The sequence below is a fragment of the Erigeron canadensis genome, chromosome 2 (genome assembly GCF_010389155.1).
Source record: "Erigeron canadensis isolate Cc75 chromosome 2, C_canadensis_v1, whole genome shotgun sequence".
Lineage (NCBI taxonomy): Eukaryota > Viridiplantae > Streptophyta > Magnoliopsida > Asterales > Asteraceae > Erigeron > Erigeron canadensis.
In genome coordinates, this window is record NC_057762.1 from 33,346,737 (window position 1) to 33,372,745 (window position 26,009).

Here is a 26,009-nt window from a genome sequence, read left to right on the forward strand (position 1 = left end):
GAGTTAGTTACATAAAATTAACCAAATGAAAGTTATATTTACATAATAGAAATACTTACACCCCCTTTAGTGAAAAGCCCAAATGTCCTATTGTCCTACACTTTATATGCAAGGTTAGGTATTTGGTTATATATGTAACTAGTATAAATTTTTTTATTGTATGAAAAAACTTTCATTTAGTTTATGATATGTAATTAACCTGTAAAATTGAACAAATCGTGTAAGAAATCGGTGGGATGATGATGTGGCACTTTTTGGCATCTGAAACGTGACACAATGAGGGACCGCCACGTCAACATTTAACCCATTGCTTACACGATTCGTTCATTTTAGTTTGCAAGTTAATTACATATGATAAAGTAATAAACTAGATGAAAGTTTTTTTTCCACACAATAGAGAAAAATACAAGTTACATATATTTCCAAATATTTTACCCTTATATTTATGATAAAATAACATTACATAACCACAAATAAGATTCGATAACTTTTTTACTTCTAGAGAGCTCTCGCGGATCCGGTTAAGGCAATGTATGCTAGACCTCCCGCTGTCGAATCGCGACATGAAGTTTCTAGCGAAATTCACCTTTAAAAAAAAAGGAAAATGCTAAAGGAAGCTCTTAGAGCTTCACTTAATGTGCATAAAAAGCTTGTATTTTTTCATATTAAATGTCAGAACCCTGAATTTTATGGTAAGTATACAACTAATTAATGCACCTTAACGATGTTTAGCAAAACCCAAAAAAAAAAATTAAGATAAGAAAAAGTCAGACACATAATATTTGAGGTTTTGTGAATTTCATGCGTCAATCCTTAGGTCAACAACAAATTTAGTGTTGAATATATTATTCATACGTTGCTATTTTATGTAAAAATACCCAATAAATAAATAAGGAAACATCACTAAATATATAAAAACTCCCGACCACCTTACCCCTTCTCTTTCAATGGAGGTCATAGGGGCTAATTATAGCAAGATCAATAGCTACCAAAATACAGCACTAATTAAAACCACATATAAAACCCTCATACTTGTAACCATAACACTAATCATCCTCACAGTGCTACGTTTTTACTATCCTACTCATGATAAAATCATTAATATTAGCATTAATGACAACCTTCAAAAATGTAATGTGTTTTCTGGCGAATGGATCCCTAATCCGGATGCTCCATACTATAATAACTTGACATGTTGGGCCATCCATGAACATCAAAACTGTCAAAAATATGGACGACCCGATTCGGATTATATGAAGTGGAGATGGAAACCCGATGGGTGTGATCTACCCGTTTTCAACCCGTACCAGTTTTTGGAGATTGTGAGAGATAAGTCTTTGGCTTTTGTGGGTGATTCTATTGGCAGAAATCAAATGCAATCCTTGATTTGCATGTTATCTAGAGTAAGTCCCATTAATTTCCCATCATTTTTTTTTTTTTTTTTGTTAATTTATATGATACATTATGAATTTTATATATCTTGAGAAGTTAACATGATCGATCATGAGAATCAGTTCTATTTGATCGAGTTTATATTAACAAATACAGTCGTAACAAATAATTAATCTATACTGGTATCATCATTTTACTCTAACTTACATGCCTCTAGTCATTTGGGTTTGGAGATGGGCAAATCCAAAACCAGTCCAGGGCTCATTTCTTTCAAGGCCACGGATTTTTTTTTTCCATTTTTTATGATAGTGAATATTTTTATGAAGTTTATATATATATATATTTGAATTATTTACGGCATAGAGTCATTTATATTCTAGTCACTTAAAGTCCTCAGGATAGATGGGTTGTGGGGCCTTGGTGATGGCTGGGTGAGGCAAAGATTTTCACCGACCTTGGTGACAAAAAGAGTGAGCCAAATTTTTTTTTTGTGTGTTTTTAAAAAAGTTTGATTGGGTATACCAAGATATAGTGAAATTTAATTTGAAAGTAATGAGTTATATATGTGATAAAAGAACAGGTATTAATGTTGAGAATGTGGTGTTGATGTATTAATTAAGTACTTTTGGTGGGTAATGGAGTGATGAGTTCCACATTTTGTTGGAACATGGAGAAGTATATTATAAAAGTTACAGACTATAAAATGTGATAAATAAATCCGTATTTGTGAAATTAGTATCACTTTTAATTCTAATTATAATGCAATGTTTTAAAAACCGGTATTTTAGTTATACCGGCGTGGAAAAATTTTCCGGTATTACCGGTATTATCGGTAATACCGGAAATTCCGGCCGGTACGACTATTTTTAATTTATTATATTTTTTGTGTAAAAATCCCACAAAATTTGTTACAATTTAACAAAAATAGTCAAAATGCAATTATAATTTACTCAAAAATAATACCAAATATGTATTTCATAACAAAATATAGGTTTTAAAGTTCACAAATAACAAAAAATAATATTAAAGTATCATAAAAATAATTTTTTAAAAAAATCAAAATTTATTTTTGAAAATAACGGTATGGTAATACTAGAAAATACCGGAAATACCGGCTGGTATTGAATAATGAAAATACCGGAAAAATACCGGACTTAAAATATCGACATGGTCTCCGATACCGGTAATACCGACCGGTCTTTACCGATATTTAAAACATTGTTATAATGAGGTGATGGATTAAAGGGGGTGTTTGGGGAAGTCTTATCTAAATTAATAAGTATTTAAGATGAGAAAATATATTTTAATTGTTTCTTGGGAAAAGTTGTAGATCCGGGATATACTATAAAATTCACCTTAGACAATTTTCAACGAATATCGCCGGCAACACGGAGTGATTGACTCAATGACTCCTTAACAAAGTATTTTTTTTAAGTTTTAACCATTCTATTCATAGTGAAAACCTTACTCCTAAATAATCCAAAACCAATTTTATACGGTATGGGCTTCGTTTTTACGAATATTAACAAGGGGTAGCTAGTGAAGTGATAAAAAATGATAAGTAGTGGGGTGATCCTAACGAGCTCCGTCCTTAGCTTTATGAGTTACGCCTTTTGAAATTTAAAAGAAACATAAAAAAGAGGAAAGAAGAAGAAATTGAAAGGAAAAAAAAATAAGTAACTCAGATTTATTCCGTTGTTCTTTTTGAAAGGTGTGTCTTCAAATTATCTTTCTTCTATCAACTTATATGTAACTTTCAATATTATTTTTCATACATGTTTTTATGATTATCTAAACTCCTCTATAAAACAATCTATCTTTAATTTTCAACTTTTTATTTAAAAAAAAACCAAAATATATTTAACTTTCAACACATTTCTAAACCCACACACTACATTTATTTAAAATATCCTTAAAAAAATTTCAACCCTATCTATCCAAACCACCTTTTCTATTTTTTTCCACTAATTTTAAATTTTTTTACCTAATATACCGGTAATACTTTTAACAAAATTATTTACAACACACATCTTTTAACCCTTAAAAATTAACTACCGTTTTTTACATCAATTACTTTTACATTAATAACCATTAAATACACAGTTAACGTCGCTGCCACTACCCCTAGCTACTCGTCATCACCACCACCGCTGCATTACGCTGGTACTCGTTCAAATATAAGCAAACTTAAGACACATTATGATGTACTCGTAATGCACAATTTAAAAATTCTTGTGACCAACCAAGAGTTTTTCATTAGCTTATTTCTTTTGGTTGGTTTAGTTAGAAGAAACTGTTGTTAGAAAAATTCTTCTAATAGCGAGAGAATGTAACGTAATGTGGCTAAATACAATATTGCAATTTCATGTTTTCAGGTTGAATACCCTATCGATAAATCAACAACAAAAGACTACAACTTCAAACACTGGTATTATGTTTCTTACAACTTCACACTTGCTACGTATTGGTCACCTTTTTTGGTACAATCTGAAGAGGCTGATTCTGTTGGTCCAACCCACAATGGACTTTTTAACCTATACTTAGACGAATTTGACGAAAAATGGACAACCCAAATAGACGATTTCAACTACTTGATCATTAACACGGGTCACTGGTTCTGGCGCCCCATGGTGTATTATGTTAACCGTACGGTGGTTGGATGCACGTTGTGTATGTCAAAGAATGTTACAGATTATCCTATGACATTTGGATACAGAAATGTAATAAGGACCGCTTTTAAGGCAATTAACGCTAGACAAAACTTTAGAGGAATGACGCTTTTACGAACATTTGCCCCCAATCATTTTGAGGGAGGAGAGTGGAATACAGGGGGAAATTGTTTGAGGAAGAAGCCATTTAAGAGAAATGAGATAACTTTGAAGGGTTTGAATTTAGAGTTGTATATGATACAAATGGAAGAATTTAAATGGGCAGAAAAGATGAGAAAGAATAAAGATATAAAGTTTAGGCTTTTAGATACAACACAAGCTATGTTACTTAGGCCAGATGGGCATCCAAGTAGATATGGACATTTGCCTAATGCGAATGTTACTTTGTATAATGATTGTGTGCATTGGTGTTTACCTGGACCGATCGATACATGGAGTGATTTCTTGCTTCATACCTTGAAGATTGAGGGTCTGAAATCTGCCAGAAAGAAATCATATCCGAAAGGATGATCAAATGAACCCCATATATGTACAGCAAATGAATGAAAACCGAAAGTTTTGATCAAGTTAGAGTTACTTATATTCAAAATTTTCTTGTTTCCTCATGGATTTTGGTTAGTTTTAGAGGCTTTTTCTAACTCTTCCAATAGCAATACCTTGGTCATCTTCATTCATGTATACATGGTTTCCAAATGTATCTTCATCTCATTGAATAGTACACAAAGAATGTGCTCCAAAAATAGCCTACTATTGCCAAAAATGCCTTTTTACATTGTGGCGGTTATATGATGCGTATGCATGCTTTTTCATTCTTCTTCGCCATTGCAACTGCAAGCTAGCTAGTGTGGGCAGAACATTTGCCCGTTTTTCTTAGTAGAATCACTATATTAGTATAATTTCTATTGATATATAACTAGCCATGAATCATCATTCCCGTGGCTGCGTGGCATTTACCAAAACGATTATAACCGTCAAATGTTTTCCAGGCTAACTATATCCTTCGATTTCATCCTACATTTATTGAGTTGTTCACTCGACATATAATTTTTAAGGTGTCGATTATTATAACATGAAACTACCTTGGATGCAGAATAAAGTTTACTAACATACGTTCATCTTATAATTTCCCCTTTCTGAGACTTGATTCAATACTTTAATATTATCAATACTTTATGGGAAAAGCCTTTCATTAAAATATAAAAGAAAAATAACTTTATGGGAGAAGAGTCACGGGCTTAAATCCATGGAATGTAGAATGATTTTCAAACTTAAAGAGACTCGTTCAAAAGGGAATAGAGCTAGCTATGATCTCATATTATGAAAAAATTCAGTATAGTGTATAACTATTTAATCCCTTAGGTTTCTGATTAGCAAAACCCTTAACATAATACCGAAGGACCAATACACATCAAAGAATGATTTTTTTATTTTTAATTTTATCTTAGTTTTAAACTTGGCCAATGAATTACCGGTGGTTCACCTTGATAATCACCTAAATGCATAAAACGATTGCTTGTGATAGTCATACATAACATAACATGTCCAAAGTGTCAATAACGGGAACACATGCTCACATAGTCAAATGGGTCTATGAATGTATAACCTGAAAAAGGAAAACTTCATTCGTTTATATGTGGTGTTTGCGAGAACCACATGACTCGCTACACTGCTTCAGTTTTAGAAAAACTCTTAAACTCTAAAATTGATATATAAACGAATGAAGTTAAATTAGAGAGAATAACACTTGACATTTTACATAGAGATAAGGTCTTGGAAATATCGAAAAAAAACTTAATGACCCATATGTATTACAGTTGATGACAGTTGAGCACATACATAATAAGAACTAATTAAGATGATTGATGATGTAGCAACTGATGCATGCAATAAACAACATAACAATTTGGTTACTAGTCCCCTTTATTTGTTGGCTGGTCATCTTTCATGTCATTTTCACAAATGATACTATTACCTATATAATCTCGGTGTTTTACTGTTTACATTTGTCTAATCTCCCCTGATTAGATGTGCCTTCTATTATATGAACTGTGATAAGATTTACTATAATACTCATGAAAAACAGACTCCTGATAGACCAAACATTATCTATAAAATGTAAACACCGAATAACTTTGATGATGTTTTCCCGACGTCAAGATAATAAAAATATGGTATATCTGTCATCGAAAACATACTGTAATAACTTTGGGTAAAAAGCTTTTACACCTGGTAAATATCACACACCTTCATAATTTAACAATAATTAATCGTAAATACATATGGCTCTAGGAAAAGTCCACCATGCAAACAGCACATTATACATGTGACATGATCACTTGAACAGTAAGTGATTAGCCACTCTGTTTTTGATGTGAGTTATGTTACGTTTCTTTTAAAAAGTTGGCTTGTCCTCTTCTTCATGTCAAATTATTTTAGATATCGACTGATATTTATATATTCCTTCTAGTTCATGTCTTGATGGTGACTCCCTACCCTCACTATAATGACTTAGAACATGGATCCAATACATATAATTGACAGACAAATCAAGCAAGAATGGTATCTATCAATGCGGTGTATATGTTTGTATGCTTATGAGTAATAATATGCTTAGACAATGTGAGCAACTAATATGTAATTCATTGTAACCATCAGTAGTTAGAATCATAAAAAAATGATGCAAACTCTCATAATCAAGACAATACTATATCAAAAGCAGAGCGTCTTCAGTTATAACCCAGTGATGCAATTTAATACCCATAAAGAAAACTTTCCAGACTGGGGACTAGGGTAAGAAAAACAAACCAGCTCTACACGACAAATCTTTAGTATTCCAGGTTAGTAGAACAATATGTCGCCAGATGCAAGGACTGAACATATATTAAATGGACTTTGTTGGCTATTAGTCATTCAGAATATCACTAGTCGACTAAAACAAAATATTAATGTATTTGTAGAGGTGTAAGTTGGAGAACTTCCTTCTCAAGTAGTCTCCATACTTCAGTTTTTTCATCAACAAACTTTCAGAATAAGCGAACGGCTATGTATTGTGGAATCTGGAATGTTGACTTGGTTCTTGTTATTATAGGAACCAAATTCCTTCATTTTTCATGGACTGGTGACTAGAGCAATTGATGGAAGCAAATTGTTTAACCATGTAAATAGTGAGTCTAAACGTTCTTGCTTATTACTTTTGTGTGAAAGACATAGACTACGTTGTGCCCTAACAATAGTTGAATCACAAGTGAGAAAGTTCTAACTTTGCCACTAGTTTAATGGTAAGAGTGTGAAGGAACATGATGTATCTAACGAGATGATTATAGTTGGAGATAGATGCCTAACACGCCACAACACAAGTAAGACCCACATGATCCTCCGACATACCGTGTGCAGACACATACGGAGCTAGGTGGTATTTGAGAAGATGTTTCACAACATAAGCAGGGACCACAGAGTATCCAAAATACAAATTCACAAATCCTAATACAGTCATTTCAGTATATATCCGTTAAGATGGAGACTCTAACTTAACCCGAACACTTTTAAGGTTATTGGGTAAAAGGTTTTCACCGGGGAAGTTATACTAAGTGGCTCCTAATAAAGGAAACCACACCCGCAGAGTGAGACTTCAAGCAAACAACCAGACCACAAAAACTACCAACAATATTCAGGGGCTGCAAAAACAAACATGCCCAACCAAAAGTCAAGGGAATCCTTCAAATTTAACAAAAATGTATATCGTGTTCTGTGAGCTTTTATGAAGCACAAAGCCGAAGAAAGAAAATTCAATTAAAAGAATGATTAAAATTTTGGGACTCGGTTCTTCAGGAATAGCATATTGATACAGGAGGTACACAACCAGGCATGTAACATATATTTACAACAATTTTCTAATTATCAATAAATGAAATCTTTAAAATGATATCTTGATAAATACCAATACATGCAGAATGAGAATATAGAGCACAAAAGCCGACCTGAGTAGCATTTGTCTCTGCAGGGCCTCTGTACGCCCAGGTGTGGGCTTGTAACGAGGATCAACAATGTAATCAGATGACAAATATCCTTTATCAGAATTACTTCTTCCAAACCTATTTCGGGCAGCATTTGCCTCTGCATTGCTGGTTTCGACCTTCCTCCATAGTCCATTCAGCCTATCTAGTTCCATTTCCTGTGAATGAATTTCACCCACCAAACCTTCCGCTTGTGCCTAGTATCAGAGAGGATAACAATAAATCAACTAAACAAAAGAATATACTAATGCTTGTAAAAGAGCATAAATGGCATAATAAATGAGGCACCTGCTTCGCGGCTAATTGCTCCAATAGGCTGTGAAGCTGTTTATCCAACATTTTCTCTCGTTGAGCTGTAAAAAAGTATGAACAATATTCAAACAATTTGGATTGTCATGCCTTAATTGTCATAGGAAATACATGCATAACAAATACAGCTCTGTCAAAGAATAAAGAAAATTGTTTCCTTTCTAAGTGTACTTCAATTCTAGACTTCAGTGCAAAATTTTAATCATATTTGAAGCTTTAGCGTTCTGTGATTGCCAAGAAAGTGAATAAATTAGGATGTTTAACTAATAGTCCAACACTCGGCGTAAACCATTCACGAGTCAAATATTGCAACAGTAAAAGTGAAAATGTTGGTTTCAATTAATATGAGCCTCCTAGAGAAGCCTAGAATATAGATTGTGCATACTGCTGGAGTGCTGGTGTTGGAGTTGTATGCAAGGAACAACAAATAAGCTATACTACTATCAATGTAGGAACCAAATGGGATCAGACACAGAGTATTGACATGCCAACATATGAGACAAGATGAATTAATTATTATATAACCCAACCATTTAAAAAAGGGAAGAGGACGTCAGTCCTCCTACAGAGGTTCCAGATCAACAAAACTTAAAGGATTTAATTGGCCTTTCGAGGTCAGTTCTTGAAGTATAGATATAAATCCCAACTCATAATTGATCTACACGAATTGGCTGACCTTGGTCGAATTTTAAGCGTAGCTTGACCTAAGAGTGCAAGTTACCTCAGACAAATGGTCGAATTTGATTGGCCTCTCTTATTATTCTTGAAATCGAGCTACAACAAGCACCAAATGATCGATCTATTACTTAATGCTCCCTTTAACTTTGCATATGGATCTTTGTGGGGAATCAATAAACATTTTTAATTGTTGAATACACATCAGATGTGTTTTGAAAATCCTTTGAATTTGCAACGTATACAGGTATAGAATTGATTTAAACTCCTTCAGTCCTTCGGAACTCTCTTGTATCATTTTTAAGGATCTACTGCTCAGGAGCTAACTGAACTGACATTTCCATGTTAACCACATTACAATGCATCAGCTGAACTAGCATACCTCTCAGTGCAAATGTCACTTTCAATGTCTACCCAAAATAACATTTGAAACCACTAGAAGTTTAAAAAAGTAAGATGTTTTTAGAAATTCCAAATTTACCGTTAGAAACTTTTTTGCCAAACAACCTTATTCAGAGAGCGAAATTTTAAGAATTTTTTTTTGAGCTAAGACCAACCGTGGTAGACTACAGGATTTCAAAAATGGTGACAAGAATAGAAAAAATGGGAATAGGCAATCTGCCATCAATAATGCCACGATCAACCATGACAGACTGGATGTGCGACCATAGTTGTCCAAATAAACTAGGATAAGGGATCTGAATGACTCTAAATTACGCCATAAATCTTCTTGCCCTTAGGCTCATTATATTTCTGCATAGATTTGCTCTGTGTATCTACTATCTGGTGAAATTTAATACTGTACTTAAACTTCTGCAAGCAAAAAAAGTGACAACAATTGTAGACTATAGAAATTTGAAAGCTATACACCCCCACTAGTTTTTCAGCAACAAAACCATTCTTGATCATGGTCTATCTATCTGTATCTTCATCTAATATGAGCCTTAACCACAAAAGATTGTTTGAGACTTGGAGTACCTTGAACTGTATAATCTTATGAGCTATAATACTATTCTAAGTTATGCAAAAGGAATAGAAGCTAAAGAAAACTAATCAATAGAGATATGACATATATGTACATATCTCTTCTATTTAGAGCCTTAGAGGGCCGCGACTTGTTTGTGTAGACATATGCATGTATCCTTCCAACAGTAACCTTTGTAAACGTTAAAGTTGCATCTAATGTTTTGTTTACCGACGTGTGGAATGCGGAAATATGAATAAAAAAAGCTATCTAGATAATATTATAGCACTACAAGAACACAGTAATATGTATGATATATGAAAGATACCTGGCGAAGGCTGCTTTAGTGAATCTTCTTGAACCTTAGACCATTGCCTCTCTAAGTTCTGAACAATCTCTTCGATCGAAGCCTAAAATATGCAAAAATAAGGTCCAACATTGATATGAAATCAAGAATGCAACTGTAATAAGAGATACAGAAGTTGACATTGAAAAAGTTCTAACCAACCAGTTCCTTTTTCTTGTTCTCTAAACTGTCCTGCAAAAAGGAAATTTGAGCTGGGGTATGCACTTCAACACCTGCTTCTGACTTAATAGAAAAATCAGCCGCATCTCTCAATTCATTTCCATCTGGTGCAGATTGTTCAGTTTGCAATTGGGTTGTTGGTGTTGATTCCAATTCCTGCAAGTAATATGCAAATCACAAACAACAATATGTAAATATCACAACTTTTCTTAATGCAGGCAACTAAGGACTCTTATGTGAAGGTAAACCAAACTAAACGCGAGAACCTTAGTTCTTTTTTTGAACGGCCGAAAGCGAGAACATTAGTAAATAATAAAATGATGCAACATCATTCTATTGTTCATTCAAGTTTTTAATGTTTGGCAATAAACAATTTACGACATGTCATATACATGCCAAATTGCCAATTGTAATTTCAACAACAGTAACAACAGTTGTTGAAAAGCCAATTGTCATTTGAATAACTAAAACTGTGAAACAAGTTTCAAACATTATGCAGCCATTATAAAATTGAAACACAGTAAAAAAACAACATAAATGTAATCCAACTATTACCTCTAGCTTAGCACGAAGTTGATCAGCTTCTCTTAACTTCTCCTGTAGCTTACCCTCACATTCCGATATAGCCTTTTCAAATGCAGCATTTTCTTCATTCAATGTCACTTCTCTCAGTTGTGCCTGCCATTACATGCCATCCTTACACATCAAACTTAATGTATTAAACCCATAATTTATGTTCACTTCACTCTACTATGATAATCCCTAAAATATGAATCACAAAATTTAGAATATGCAACTAACATTATACAAGAATTTGAGAAGGCTAAAATCTTGGGATTAACACGTGTCAAAACCAATAAAACCATCAACTTTTTCTCCCTCTTCCTCTCAATATCGCTAATCGCTATCACTTTGCCATGCCATTATAGTCTTAATAAAGGGATGTAATAAACAGAACATTCCTGAACAACTCGTTTATGTTTGTTTGTTAAGTAATCATACAAACATGAACGTAACTTTTTGTTCGTTTCGCTAACGACCGATAAAAACAATGTACCCGTTCGTTCATTTACATTCAATATGTTGTTCCTAGATTCCTAGTATCAAGTATATACATGATATATCTAAATATATATCGAATACTATAATTAAATCCTGGTTTGTGTTCGTTCCGTTCGTTTACACCCCCGAGTCTTGTGAATCGTTACTAAGTCGTAAATCACAAATCCTAATTACATGTCTAATTTCCTTAAGCCGATGACGTCATCCCAAATAGAATCCTACTAACATTTTTACTTAACTATCACAAGTATTTGATATATCACATATCTTCAATAAACCTCTACCAAGATAATATATATATATATATATATATATATATATGAATGATACCTGTTGTTTAGTGGAAGAGTGAGCATTTAACTGAAGAGCTAAAGCAGCATTAGAAGCAAGGGAATGAGCGTGAAGATCAGGTAAGCGTTGCGAAATATCAGGGGGCGGGATACGCTGACGTAAGTCTTGTACGGAACGTTTTAAAGCGGATGCTTTAATGTTAAGCTCACGAATGTATTTTTGTTGTTCAGGATTGAATATTAACGGGATGGATTCTTCTTCGTCGTCGTCGGTGGTTAAGCCACCTCCGGTTCGGACTACGTCAGCTGCCCACGCTAGTAGCCCCGCCATCTTTATTGGATCGGATCCGATCTGATTAGTGGTTAGTTTTATTACTGGTTAATTTTTGGGGTTTTGTTTGGCGGTTGGAGTTAGAAGATGTCAAGGTGAACTAAAATGGATCTGGAATTGGTTAAACGGGCCAGGCTCCGTTTTGTAAATGGTGTAAATGGATCCTCCGTTTTGTTAAATGGATTTGAGTAGTTTTAATTTTCTGGTTGAAAAATTGAACATGTATAACACTACTTGCTTAAAAAAAAAAAAATGTTTATTTCAACTAAAATTAACATATAAACAGTTTCTAAAAGCATGTTAATTGTTACTGATATATTTTTTTACATAAGTAGAAAAATAAACAATTCTATACACTCCTAATTTGTTTATTAGTAATATTCGAGTTGTAAAGTAAAATATAAGTTAACTTGTTAATTTTTGAGTGATTTATATTTATTTTAGCTTCTAAATCCATATGTGTATTAACCACAAAGAGGCCGAATGATAATGATAACAACATGATAATAACATGGGGTTGTCTAGTATGTTGTTAACAACAAATGATTATATGTTTTTTCATCTCACATTCAGGAGGGGGGTTCAGTTTTTATTTCATCATATGTAAAAATTTATGTGAAGGCAAAGGTTGATGTTTGCAGCACATAATATTTTCTCTAACAACATATCCTTTTACTAGTAATAGTGAAGTGAAGATTATGCTAAGTTTTGTTTGATGAAATGCAAATATATATATATATATATATATTTCTCAAATACTAACTTGATTGATAGGATTTCTTCTTTCATTTTGCTTGAAACACCATCAAAGGATAGACAAGACCTTATTTCAGATTATGTTTTCCTTGAAATATACAACATAGCTTAATTCCCTTTTCTTTCATTACTAACTATAATTACTTTCAAATCCTCCTCTTATTCAACAAACCAAATATACATATTTCCATTTGTTATGTCCCTATCCAGCACCTCTTTCTTACTTCTAATCTAATCTTATCTTCTCATATCAAGTCATTAATTAAGTTACTCAATCATTCTTATCTTAATGTGAAATCAAAAACACATTGATCGAATGGGTTCGTCATGACAAAGAATTGAAGAAGATATATATCTACCTACTAACGGACTTGCTGACTAAATGACCCTTCTTGATAAGGCATTTGAACATTATCAAGTTAGCTCATCAAATCTTTCTTACTTTTCATTTTTAGTAATCAATATATATCTATTCATCCAATCCTTTTCAAGATGGTGTTAAAGAAACTTAAAAGAAGAGTTGAAAGAATCATCACCAAACCTTTTAAAAAACCTCCAAGAAAAGCCTATATAAAACCACCATCACCTCCACAATCTCCACCACATGAACCATCACCCACCAACATGAACCGTTGTCCATCCCACCCTTTCATGTTCCCGGAAACCCAATTTGCCGTCCTTCCTAACCCCTCACATTTCTTCTCCCCTAACCTCGTCACATCCCCTCTCCCTACAAACTCTTTCTTTCAAAATTTTGTCCTTAAAAATGGTGATCAACCCGAATACATCCACCCGTATTTGATCAAATCCTCCCCCTCATCACTTTCTATATCTTATCCGTCTTTATTCTCCAACACCGCCTTCACGTACCAAATCTTTAATGCGGATTTGACCATCTCAACCTTGGATAATCCGGACCCAAATCAAACCCACGTCATATCTTCATTCAATGATCTAAGTGTCACGTTAGAGTTCCCAAATTTAAGATTTTATCTTGTCAGAGGAAGCCCATTTTTAACATGTCAAGTCATGCAAAAGGTGGCACTTTCTTTTTCAACTATTCATGCAATTCTTGATTTTACTCCAAATTCTTCAAAAACCAAGTATAAAATAAATCTAAATAACAGACAAACATGGGTGTTGTATTCTTCTTCACCGATTGATTTGAGCTATGAAATTTCAAAGATCACATCTTTACCATTTTTGGGTATCATTCGGATTGCATTAGTACCAAATTCGGATGTTAAACTTGAACAAATTCTTGACCAATTTAGCTCTTGTTATCCGGAATCAGGAAGTGTTTACCTTAGTAAACCATTTTGTGTTGAGTATAAATGGGAAAAGAAAGGTTGGGGGGATTTGTTAATGTTGGCAAACCCTCTTCATGTTCAACTTTTTGATAAGTCTTCAAGTAAAGTTCTTGATGAATTTAAATACAAAAGCATAGATGGTGAACTAGTGGGAGTAATTGGTGATTCATGGGTTTTGAAAACCAACCCGGTTTCAGTAACTTGGCATTCAATTAAAGGTGTTAAAGAAGAATCATTTCAGGAAATCATTGATGCTCTTACAAAAGATGTGGATGGTTTGGATTCGGCTTCAATATCGACAACATCTTCATACTTTTATGGGAAACTGGTGGCAAGAGCAGCTAGATTAGCTTTAATAGCTGAAGAAATTGGTTATCTTGATGTTATGGCCAAAATTCAAAAATACTTGAAGAATACAATTGGGCCATGGATAGATGGAACCTTTAATGGAAATGGTTTTCTTTATGATAAAACATGGGGTGGAATTATAACAAAATAAGGGTCTCAAGATTCAGGTGCTGATTTCGGGTTTGGGATATATAACGATCACCATTACCATATTGGTTACTTTCTTTATGGGATCGCGGTTCTTGTAAAGCTAGACCCCATTTGGGGAAGAAAATATAGACCTCAAGCTTATTCATTGATGGCAGATTTCATGACTTTGGGTAAAAGTGAGAACACAAAGTATACTCGTTTAAGATGCTTTGATTTGTGGAAATTACATTCGTGGGCAGGAGGTTTGACAGAATTCGCAGATGGTAGGAATCAAGAAAGCACAAGTGAAGCAGTTAATGCATATTACTTAGCCGCATTGATGGGGTTAGCATATGGCGATACACATCTTGTTTCAACCGGCTCCTTGCTTTTAGCCATGGAAATTCATGCATCGCAAACATGGTGGCATGTTAAACAAGACGATTCTTATTATACTCAAGAGTTTATTAATGAAAACCGAGTGGTGGGAGTTTTATGGGCGAATAAACGTGATAGTGGGCTTTGGTTTGCTCCTGCTGAATGGAAGGAATGTAGGTTAGGGATCCAAGTGCTACCATTGTTGCCAATCACTGAGGTCTTGTTTTCAGATGTCGGTTTTGTCAAACAGCTTGTGGATTGGGCTCTGCCGGCATTGGGAAGGGAAGGTGTTGGTGAGGAATGGAAAGGATTTGTGTATGCATTGGAAGGGATTTATGAGAGTGAAATTGCTCTTGAAAATATTAGAAGTTTGAAAGGGCATGACGATGGGAATTCTTTGAGCAATATGTTATGGTGGATTTACAGTAGAGATGAAAGTGAACAAGGTTATGAAGGAGGGGGTAGATAATGTTGGTTTGGTCATTATTGTCATTAGTTAAAATTTCAAAATTAATGAATGTGACATTAAAGATTTAATAAGTTTAACGAACTTGGAGAGTATATATATATATACTAGTACTTAGACCCTGTGCGATGCGCTTGTAGCCTTAAATACTTTTTTTAACCTTTATTACATAAGGGATAAGTATCCTGAAATGTAATAAACTTTGAACGAATGTCTATAGTAGGAAATAACTAAAGTTTTGTGTATTGTATGTAAACAACTTTAAAAAATGTTTATTGTATGTAAGAAAACATACGTGGCAACCATATAGAGGTGACACTTGTCCGATTTTAATTGGTTGAATACATTTTCTTACATACAATAAACATTATTTTCGAGTTGTTTACATACAATACACACAACTTTAGTTATTTCCTACTATAAACATTCGTTCAAAGTTTGTTACATTACAAGATACTTATCCCTATTACATAATTGTATCCCTATTCATAGGTTATTTACTAAAATAAGATGATCTAAAAAATATTATAACCAATATACATATTCAACAGCAACTATATCCTTGTCTATGCACAATTCGTGAATACTGCATCAATCCTAATCTAAAACACCACAATGGTAGCGAATACAAAATCTAAAACACCGCATCAATCCTTAGGGAGTGTTTGGTTCATGGAATTCCATGGAATTGGAATGTAAATTCCATACTTTCTTTTGTTTGGTTGATAGAATGAATGGAATTGGAATTTGAAAAATTTCATCAAATTCCATGTTTTAAGGAATTTACAATTCCTTCAATAATATGATGGAATGTTTATACATTCAATGGAATTCATCCATCTTTACCATAATGCCCTTCCACAAATATAAACACCAAAAGAAGTGTTCTTATATGAATTACCGGAGTAACCTGCCTACCGGAGTTACGGTTGCCACCGAATCTGCTGCTTCTTGGACTAAGAGTAGCCACCGCCATTGCTCAACAGTTGTCACCCCCGTTACTTATCGGAGATCCACAGCTACTAGTTACCAGAGTTTATTTACAAACAAACCTTTAAATATGATAGATCTGGGAAAACAAGTAAAATGTGTAAACTACCATCGGAATTAACCACCTTCAACCACAAATCTGTATAATCGATTGTAAATTGATCGTTTTTATTTTTCTTGTTATTAGTAGCAATTAATCGTTCTTATCTTGTTAATGTTTGGTAGAATAAATGGGGTTGGGTAGAAACACAAATAATGGGGACAGTTTATGCTTCTCTGGGAAAAAAAATTGGGGATGGTGGTATTATGAGTCAAAGTTCTATGAAAAAGAAAATGGGGATGGTGGTATTATGAGTCAACACTGACTATCATCTATTATAAATTGATTTACTATATATATTATTATTTTCAATTCAATAATTTGTACAGGAATTTAGTAACTGGGTTAAAATGATTTCCAGAATGACATTTTAAAAGAATATTAAAAAAGGTTAATTTTGTCATTTTACTTAATTTTTATTGAATTCTTTTAATTGAATTCTATTGAATTCTGTCAATCAAATATAAAATAAATTTTAAAACTTTCCAATTCGAATTCCTCTGTCAGATTTCAATTCCTTCAAAAACATTCTGCGAACCAAACTGCCCCTTAAGGATGACTTTACACGAATTATTTAACTGTAAATGCGGTGTCTTCCAAACAATGGTTTCCCCCATAATCACAATCATTCAAATATAATAAAATTATAAAACTAAACAAAAAAAGAAAAATCCTTAAGGGTGGCTTTGCACAAATGATTTTGAACTGCCTAGTACAAAATCTCAAATGATACTGCACATATTAAATAGAAGGTAAGAAAATATCGAGTCTAAGCATTTAGTACTGTTGCTAATAATAAGACAATAAATATCATTACTAGCTCACTTCTGGATGGGGCGATAATACCGACATATATATAGCAACATATAAAAAGATCCTTATAAAGGCTAAACATGAGTGATTGAACTTTAATTAGACTCTACCAGTAAATTTGACTTATGATAGTCACATATAATCCTAAAAGAAGTATGGGCTTTCTTTTTTTTTGAACAACAATAGGGATTTTATTAACTTAAAAACTAGCAAGATGCTAGAGCAAAGTTACATAGTTTAATCTTAGGAAAAACAACAAAACCAAGAATGAGAATAATGTATTACAGCGAAATTTAGAAACTAAAGGTGCGCCATTTTTCCCAGTTAAGATCGGGGATATTCGAGCGGGTTGCAAGCCAAAAGAAACTTGTTCCTTTAAGATCTTTAATAGCACGTCGTAGAGAAGGGTTTTTCGTTAAGAAGATAGAATCATTTCTAGTTTTCCAAATCACCCATATGTAGGACAAAATTACATGTTGGAAGAGCTTTTGAGTCCAATGGTTGAGGTTGGCTTTTTGATGCACCTCCATTAAGTCTTTGAGATTACAAGGTTTCTGAGTAGACACCCGGCACCATGAAAGAATGAAGCTCCATAGATAGTCTACGAATGGGCATAAGAGAAAAAGGTGCTCCGCGGTTTCATTTTGTGCTTTGCAGATCGGACATAAGGACAACGTGGTTGAAATGTTTCTCTTTGCTAGTTGGTCTGCCGTTGCGATCCGATTCATCTTTATTCGCCATCCAAGCACATTGACTTTGTGGGGAGCAAACTTGTTCCATGGGAACACCCAATGTGTAGGGCCATATGAAGCATTTTGCAATCGAATTCGCATTGATTTCACTGTGAAGCAAGAAGACGAGTCTGCATTCCATCTCCAAGAGTCATCCTGATTTGAGAGGGTGACGTTTTGAATTTTGGTGAGCATTGTTAAAAGTTGTTGTATTTCCATTGGGGTTGATGGAGGACGAATCCAGGACCATTCCCATTGTGAGAACTCTCCTCCACCAGTGCAACGATCTTTGACAAGACACCCTTTATAACTCTCAAGCTTGAACAAATCTGGGAACAGTAGGTAGAAGGGTTTGTCTTCAAGCCACGTATCTATCCAAAATCTTAGAGTTGTGCCGCTACCTAAGGAACCTGTAATCAAGCTATCCAATGCAACATCAAATTGTTCTAAAAGTGGCCCTAGTCCTGTAATGGTCTTCCATGTTCCTGGCAGATTGCTTTTTAAAGGCAACGAGGAACAATTCCTAGGTGTAAAGTGAATCGACTTAATAGTAAGACACCAAAGATTATTAGGTTCTTTTCGGAACCGCCACCACCATTTAACCAAAGAGGGAAATGTTTTTTGTGTGGAGGTCACCCAAAACCCAGCCCTCTCGATTCAATCGGGGCTATAACAAGGTCCCAAGACACCCAGGGGATTTTTTTATTTGTTATGGAACCCCCCCCCCCCCCAAAAAAAATAACCTGCGAATTGATTCAAGCTTGGAAAGAACACTTACCGGGGCCTTATACATGGAGAAGAAATGAGATGGTAGACTGTCAAGAACTGATCGGATTAGGGTAATTCAACCACTAATGGAGAGAGTCGAGGCTTTCCATAAGGCTAATCGAGTTTCGAAGGTTTTGATGACTGGTGACCAGTTTTTAATTTGGTTCATGTTTGCCCCCACCGTGATGCCCAAATAACTGATAGGGAAAGATCCAGGTTTGCACATTAGGGTATTGCACGATCTAGTGCAGTTGTCAGCCTCAAGGTTAAGGCCAAAGAAAAGGGACTTTTGATAATTTATTTTCAGCCCAGAAACAAGATAGAACACTCTCAAGATTCTTGAGATATTCAGAAAATAGGTTTGGCACCATCTCCCTATGAGAATGGCGTCATTAACATATAAAAGATGGCTGATGAGAGGTCCCTTGGTTTGGTAATTGAATGCCAGCTATCAATCCCATTGTAGCAGCGCGCTGCCAGATGTTTGAGAAAGCTTCCATGGTAATAATAAACAGGAAAGGTGATAGTGGGTCACCCTGAGGAACACCTCTTTCGCAGCTGAATTCCTGAGTAGGACAACCATTAATAAGAACCGAAGGTCTGGATGAAAGTAATATACCTCTGATCCAACTTAGCCACCGGGATGGGAAACCCATTTGATTCATGATAGAGATGAGAAAGTCCCAGTTAACTGAATCAAAAGCTTTCTTAATGTTGATCTTTAAACGATAAGCCTCTTGCTTTGTTTTTTTCAGCCAATTAATTATCTCATTAAGCATCAAGGGACCATCCAAGATGTTTCGATCACTTAGAAATGCCGACTGGGATTGAGAGATGATCTTGGATATTTTTGACTTGAGGCGATTAACTAGAACCTTTGAGATGACCTTCCTAATACAACCGATTAAGGTAATGAGGCGGTAATCGGTAAGAGATTAACCGATGTCTTCTTTGGGATTAGGGCAATGAAAGTGGAGCCACAACCTGGACTTAATGTTCCTGTCGCATGAAAATCTATCAATATGGCCAAAAAATCAAATTTTAGAACTTCCCAGAATCTTTTGATAAAGCCTAAGCTGAACCCATCTGGGCCAGGGGATTTGTCACTATCACAATCCCAAATTGCATTCTTTATTTCTTGCATAGTGAATGACGCGACCAGGAAATCAGCATCATCTCGACTAAGGGTTTTAAGGCCCTGGCATTGAAGTTTGGGTCTAATTTTTATGGGCTCAGAGAACTTTGATTTGAAAAAGTGAAAGGCAGCCTTTCTGATCGAAGGAGGGTCGACATGCCAATGTCCATTTATATCCAGGCCAACAATCCTGTTTTTTGATACTTTGCTGTTGATATGATTATGGAAAAAGGCAGAATTTTCATCCCCACATTTGATCCACTTTGCTCTCGATTTTTGTTAGAGGTCAAGAGTTTTGGTATGTTCCAATTCCAATAGATGCTCCTTTTTCTCGATCCATAAGGTAATTTCATCATCGGTATAATCTCTGTGATCAATTATAAAATCTAAATCCACCAGTTTTTCTTGAAGTCTGGAAGTTACAAGATTTTCCAATGCAGCCAAATCATGTTTCCAGACTTTGAGTTCAGACTTTAACTTCTTGAATTTTGCGTTAAGGATCTGATCTGGTCTCCCATAAAATAGACTGGAAACGAGGCAGTTTGTCACAAGATCATCAATTCCGGGTTTCGATAGCCATGAATTAAAGAACCGAAAGGGAGATGGTCCAAAATCTATGGTAGAGGTGATTAAAGTAAGGGGACGGTGATCTGATAGGGTTCTTGAAAAAGTGGTTAGAGCGGCAGCGGGCCAAGAGTTAAGGAAACTTTAAGAAACCAGGATACGGTCAATTTTGCTTTGCTTCATTCCATTATCCTTAACATAAGTGTAGTGACTCCCATGCATTGTGTATTCATGAAGATCATTATGGTGGATAAAAGAATTGAAGGATAAAGCCTCGGAGTGATTAAAGGAGGAGTGTTTTCGTTCAGAAGGTTCCCTAACTGAGTTGAAATCCCCGATAAGGATCCATAGGCCTTGAAGAGAGGAGATATGAGTGGTAATGTCATGCCATAATTGTTGTTTTGCTGTAGATTCTTGTGGGGCATAAATATTAAGAACATGACATATGGAATTGGTGCGATTTACCATACCCGAGGTAATTAGGAAGTTGGCTGATTTAATGGTATTTGTGAGAGTGAAAACTAATGGGTCCCATATGCTAAGTATGCCTCCTGAACGGCCTTCTGCACCGGAAGATGGAACAAAATCGAATTCAAAATTTGGATTTCCCCAAATATTTTGTGGTTGTAGGCTGAGGGTATTTGCTTTGTGGGTTTCTTGGATGCAAAGAAAAGAAATTCGGTGTTCCTGTTTTAAGCTATTTATCCAACGAGGTTTTGTCTCGTTGGTATAACCACGGAGATTAATTGTCAAGAAATTCATTGAGGAACCATCTTTGCACGGTCAGCGATAATTTGATCTTAAACGACTTGTTCAAAGCCAGAAATGTCGGCTCCAATACAGTCACCAATAACAAGAGTATCGGTGAGTTCTTGTTCAGGGGTAGTGATATTACATGTAAAAGAAGAAAGGAGGTTGGGAGGTTGGGTAGATAGGTCTGAGTTTCTTACTTGAGTGGATGGAGTGGAGTTTTGGGGTAAAACAGAATTGGAGATTTGGATTCTAGGGGGAGAATTATGGATGAGAAGATGTTGTGAAGTTTGAGGAGGAAATTCACTGTCTAAGTTATTGAATGGGATGGGGGAAGGATAAAGTCGAAAAGACAGGTTAGGAGGGTTTTGAACAGAAGTGTTTGTTTTTGATTGTTTTAAGGGAGATTTATTATGGAAAGAGAAAGAGCTGGAAGAGAAACTCTGGTTACTAGGTTTGTTTGAAGATAGGCATGGAGGGTGATGTGGAACGGTTTCTTTTTCTAGAGGGTGGGGTGAAGGGTTGATTGACAAAGTGCGTGGAGGGAGAGGGATATGGATTTGGTGGGTCAGGCATGGGAGTGTTAACGGGGTCAGAGATATTAATGGAATTCTTAATTCCAATAAAATTGGAACAAGAATCCTGGGATTTGTTTGTAGCAACAAGGTTGTCAGCCATAAAAGGTGTGTCAACATTTAATGATTGATTGGGATTATTTTCATCGCTTGGTTTTCCTTTTGAGGTGGACGATTCGTTTTCCATGTTTGGGTTAACAGAAGGAGAGTTACCTTTTGGACTTCCACGTGACACATTTTCACCGCAAAAGTTGGCCGCTTGTGTAAGGAATTGCGGTATCCATTCTTCTTGATCCTCCACGATTCTAGCAATGAATGTTTTTGTCCTCCATTTTACCAGTATTTGTTGATCAATTCTCTGATGTGAAGTGACATGGATAACTACTCGATCCGATGCCAGATTCCCATCATAAACTGAAGCTGATGATGGCTCCATAAGATTACCCATGCATTGTGCAAATTTGTTGAAGACACATTTATCTTGAAGAGTTAGTGGTACTGTGGTAGGCCATGGATTCTGACTGAAACAATACGCCCAAACAATCTATCTTGACCGTCCCATAACTCATAAAAAGAAAACCATTGATTCAGAAATTCTTCTTTTTCTTGTAGGAAAGAGGAAGCAAAATCCGGTGCTTTAAAGGAAATAAGGATGGTAAGACCTCCAAGGTAGGAGGTTGTGGTTTTCGCGTTTGGGTCAATGGTTTTGAGGATTGATTCTAAGTTTGTGAGTGTGTCAAAATCTTTGGTGGTGGCAACGATTGAGACCTTTTTCCAATATGAGGGGATTTCTGGTTCATGATTAGGTAGAGTGATGGATATTGGAAGGTGACATGAAATGGATCTGAAGGCTTCATAATTGGTTTTTCGAATGGGTTGATTAAGGGCTTCGCCGTATGTTTTCCCAATGGCTTGATGGTTATAAAATGAGGGTTGGGGTGGAAATGGGTGGGTCGATTGTGGGCTATGATGGTTTCTTGGAAAAGAGGAGCGGTTTTGATGGCTTTTGTTCTGGTAATGGAGATTGTTGCCATATTTATCGGATCTGGATAGATAGACACCCAAAATAAGACCATTACATTTTTTATTTTGTAGTAGCGGTAAGAATGAAATCGGGTTTGCGATGTTTCAAAATCGAATGAATCCGAAAGGGTTGTTGTATTTGTCTTTCTTGCGAGCGATATAGGCATCAACAAGTTGTCCATGAGGTTTGAAAAGGGATTTAAGGTCCTCACTGGAGGCAGTTGTAGGGAGATTATACACGAAAAAGGTGGTGATGGCTGATGGGGAAGAGCGGCGGCGGTGCTTGACATATTCCCAGTCTTTTTGATTCTCCGATGAAGGCGGCCGGGAAGGTTGGGGGGAAGGGTTTCTCTCACACACTCTCTCTCACACATTTCTTTTTATGCTTGTTGAAGATGCATCTTCATGATTTTAATTTTATATATATGAGTATGGGCTTTCACATGATTTAAATAGGGGATAACGACAATCATGCATTAAATGAAGACTAATGTGCCAACCAACAGAAACATAAGACACCAAAATGCCAATGTTTTGAAAACCGGACCGAACACTAAACCGGTCTCATGAAATTTTACTGGTTGAATCGGTCGGATCGGTTAGACCGGAGTTAAACCGGGTTTTTACACACACACATATATATATAATGCATCAATGTTATTAAAACATTTTTGATCTTCAATGTGAGTGCTATACAACCTTATAGACACTATTAAAATATTAATATTTATTCTAATAGAGTGGATAAAATAAAAAAGTCTATTGAAATCACGTGTATCCTTCTCATTTTATGTCTAAAATCACTCACTCTTTTTTTTATTTCAATTCTACCTACTTTTTTTTTTCTTCCCTTCCTTTCCTAATGCATCTTAGTATCTCAAAAAGTAGCTACCATTCGATCATCAATCCATTATCAGATTTCCATATACATAAAAAACAAAAGTAGAGGAACAATGATAAATTTTCAAAAAGTAGTAGCAGCAGCGATAATATTAAAAGAAAAATAAAGTGTAGGTAGGTGGTCGGCGGCTGAGCCACAGTGGTGGTGGTTGGCGCCGGGAGAAGTGGAGAAGAAAGGCCGGAGCTGCAGTAGTGGTGGTTGTCGCCAAGCTGCAGTGGTGGTGGGCTGGTGGCTGATAGATTGAGGGGATGAATAATTTGGGATTTAGGGTATGTGAGAGAAAAAAAAAAGGAAACAAGAAAGTGCAGTGGTTGTTTGTCCCCTTTTTGTCAAAAAAAATAAAATTAGAAGAAAAACAACATAAAAAGACGTTGACTTCCTTTGACCCGGTTCACAGTGGTTTGAGAGCGGTCCGGTTCGCACGGTTCATCCCGGTTGCAGCGGTTCAGTCCAGTTCACTTTCCGCCATTGGATCGGTGTCAATTCGACCGGAGCTCTTCAAAAATCCGATCAGACCGCGGTCAGATCGGTCCAACCGGCCGACTTGAAAACATTGCAAAATGCCTAATCAAAAACAAAAAGCATAATACTGTTATTGAAAGACAAACCAAAAAAAAAAAAAACAGTTAACTCATCAAAAAGCCCAGATGGATGTCTCTAGCCAGAATCTTTGATAGTTTGTGTCCCCGTCACACTTGCTGCGCGCAGTGTCATCACCCGGAATCCTTAAATAGCCTGCGGTCACCATAACTAATCAACACAACGTCTAATACATTAAGACGTCAAGTAAAACTATGGCCATCTTCATGTTACATGTGCTTTGTCGATACCTTGGCTGGAGTTATTCACCAAAAGAGCTGCCTGTGTACCATTAGACATCAACTGTTCTTTTTTTCCTATTTTCTTCTCAGACAAGACAGGTTTCCCCGAGCCCAACTCTTCAACTGGACGTTTGGAGACCTTCACCTTCTTTAGCCCTTTATCAGCACTTTGAGAAGCAACATCTTTATGGGCTCCTGAGATGGGAATGTCATTGTGGGTGATAACCATTTTGCCACTTAAAGATTTGTCATCTACCAAGTCTGTCCTCCATTGTGACAAAATCCTTTTGTCGTCATTATCAACGTTGTGACAATTGGTCTTTAAAACAGCCTCTCCGGATTCCATCATTTGCAAAATATATATGTCCCTGATTCATGTACTGCTGAAACTCTCTTTTGCAATACAATTTACCAGCACCAATTGTTGTGGAATCTTCTCCTTTTGATTCCCTTTACTTTGTTAAAGTTCATCTCTATGGTTAAAGAGGTACTTATCCCTTTTAGCATGGTCTTTGGGCTTTGAAAGAAGTGTCAGCAAACACCTGCCGCCCACTCGATGGAGCTGTAAATATAACAGCATCAGCTAGATATCACGAATAAACTTGATCAATTACAGAATATATATATATATATATATATATATATTGTCCTTCACTGATTACCTCAGTGGTAGGACACCCGGACTTTTGTCCAAGAGTTCACGGGTTCAATACTCTCGGCCTATGATTACCCGCCATGATTTTATCCTGGCTTTCGTGGAGCTTTTACCGGGTGGGGCGGGCGGTGGGGAGGGGATCGGGTAGGTCCACGGTATCCAGTTCAGATACCCGTGATCCGGCCGTTGCTGCTCTAAAAAAAATTACAGAATATATTAGCATGCCAAAAAAAGAGTGTAACATTCGCGACTTTTGACTATGTTGACTTGTAACGAAACGAAATTTAAGGTATGATTAAAACGACAAATTTCCGGAACATTTTGACATGTTTTAACGTAACATTGAGTTAGATTGTGTTTACAGTTTCGTTCTAGCGTTTAAAATGGGTAAAGAATAGCTATTGGTCGAAGTTAGCGGAGCGGGAGCCACCTTTGGACCTCTATAAGCCGGCCCCCAACTCCCTCCCCTTCCTTTCCCTTTTCATTTCTTTCTTTCTTTTTCTCTCCAAAGGAAAACACCAAAACACCTCCTTCTTTTCTCTAAATTCTTGGATTACCTATTGTT

At 35.7% G+C, this 26,009-nt stretch overlaps 4 protein-coding genes across 4 annotated transcripts; 2 read left to right on the plus strand and 2 right to left on the minus strand.

The window, feature by feature from the left end:
- Window positions 1-934: 934 nt before the first annotated feature.
- LOC122589720 (protein trichome birefringence-like 19) lies at window positions 935-4,666 on the plus strand. Its single transcript, XM_043762047.1, has 2 exons — window positions 935-1,403; window positions 3,768-4,666. The coding sequence occupies exons 1-2, from the start codon at window positions 948-950 to the stop codon at window positions 4,569-4,571; spliced, it is 1,260 nt and encodes a 419-aa protein (XP_043617982.1). The 5' UTR covers window positions 935-947; the 3' UTR covers window positions 4,572-4,666.
- A 3,156-nt stretch (window positions 4,667-7,822) lies between these two features.
- Window positions 7,823-12,332, minus strand: LOC122588963. The gene is made up of 6 exons (XM_043761190.1): window positions 11,941-12,332; window positions 11,104-11,226; window positions 10,531-10,704; window positions 10,351-10,432; window positions 8,363-8,427; window positions 7,823-8,271 (listed from the first exon to the last, which is right to left on the minus strand). The coding sequence occupies exons 1-6, from the start codon at window positions 12,229-12,231 to the stop codon at window positions 7,975-7,977; spliced, it is 1,032 nt and encodes a 343-aa protein (XP_043617125.1). The 5' UTR covers window positions 12,232-12,332; the 3' UTR covers window positions 7,823-7,974.
- A 1,306-nt stretch (window positions 12,333-13,638) lies between these two features.
- Window positions 13,639-15,621, plus strand: LOC122590097 (probable endo-1,3(4)-beta-glucanase ARB_01444). The gene is given in 1 exon segment (XM_043762429.1): window positions 13,639-15,621. A coding segment is annotated over 1 exon segment (1,983 nt).
- Window positions 15,622-17,814: 2,193 nt separating this feature from the next.
- LOC122588125 lies at window positions 17,815-22,492 on the minus strand. The gene is made up of 2 exons (XM_043760261.1): window positions 22,258-22,492; window positions 17,815-18,662 (listed from the first exon to the last, which is right to left on the minus strand). The coding sequence occupies exons 1-2, from the start codon at window positions 22,490-22,492 to the stop codon at window positions 17,815-17,817; spliced, it is 1,083 nt and encodes a 360-aa protein (XP_043616196.1).
- Window positions 22,493-26,009: the final 3,517 nt, after the last annotated feature.

What these genes read in the sequence shown, in the direction of transcription:
- LOC122588963 (XM_043761190.1), bottom strand. Translation starts at nt 12,231, where the DNA reads ATGGCGGGGCTACTAGCGTGGGCAGCTGACGTAGTCCGAACCGGAGGT. An exon ending in AACTTCGTGCTAAGCTAGAG is followed by an intron (nt 10,705 to 11,103) that starts GTAATAGTTGGA and finishes TATTACTTGCAG; the next exon opens with GAATTGGAATCAACACCAAC. An exon ending in AGAACAAGAAAAAGGAACTG is followed by an intron (nt 10,433 to 10,530) that starts GTTGGTTAGAAC and finishes TGCATATTTTAG; the next exon opens with GCTTCGATCGAAGAGATTGT.
- LOC122588125 (XM_043760261.1), bottom strand. Translation starts at nt 22,492, where the DNA reads ATGGGTAATCTTATGGAGCCATCATCAGCTTCAGTTTATGATGGGAAT. An exon ending in GTCACGTGGAAGTCCAAAAG is followed by an intron (nt 18,663 to 22,257) that starts GTAACTCTCCTT and finishes GCTTGATTACAG; the next exon opens with GTTCCTTAGGTAGCGGCACA.
- LOC122589720 (XM_043762047.1), top strand. Translation starts at nt 948, where the DNA reads ATGGAGGTCATAGGGGCTAATTATAGCAAGATCAATAGCTACCAAAAT. An exon ending in TGATTTGCATGTTATCTAGA is followed by an intron (nt 1,404 to 3,767) that starts GTAAGTCCCATT and finishes TCATGTTTTCAG; the next exon opens with GTTGAATACCCTATCGATAA.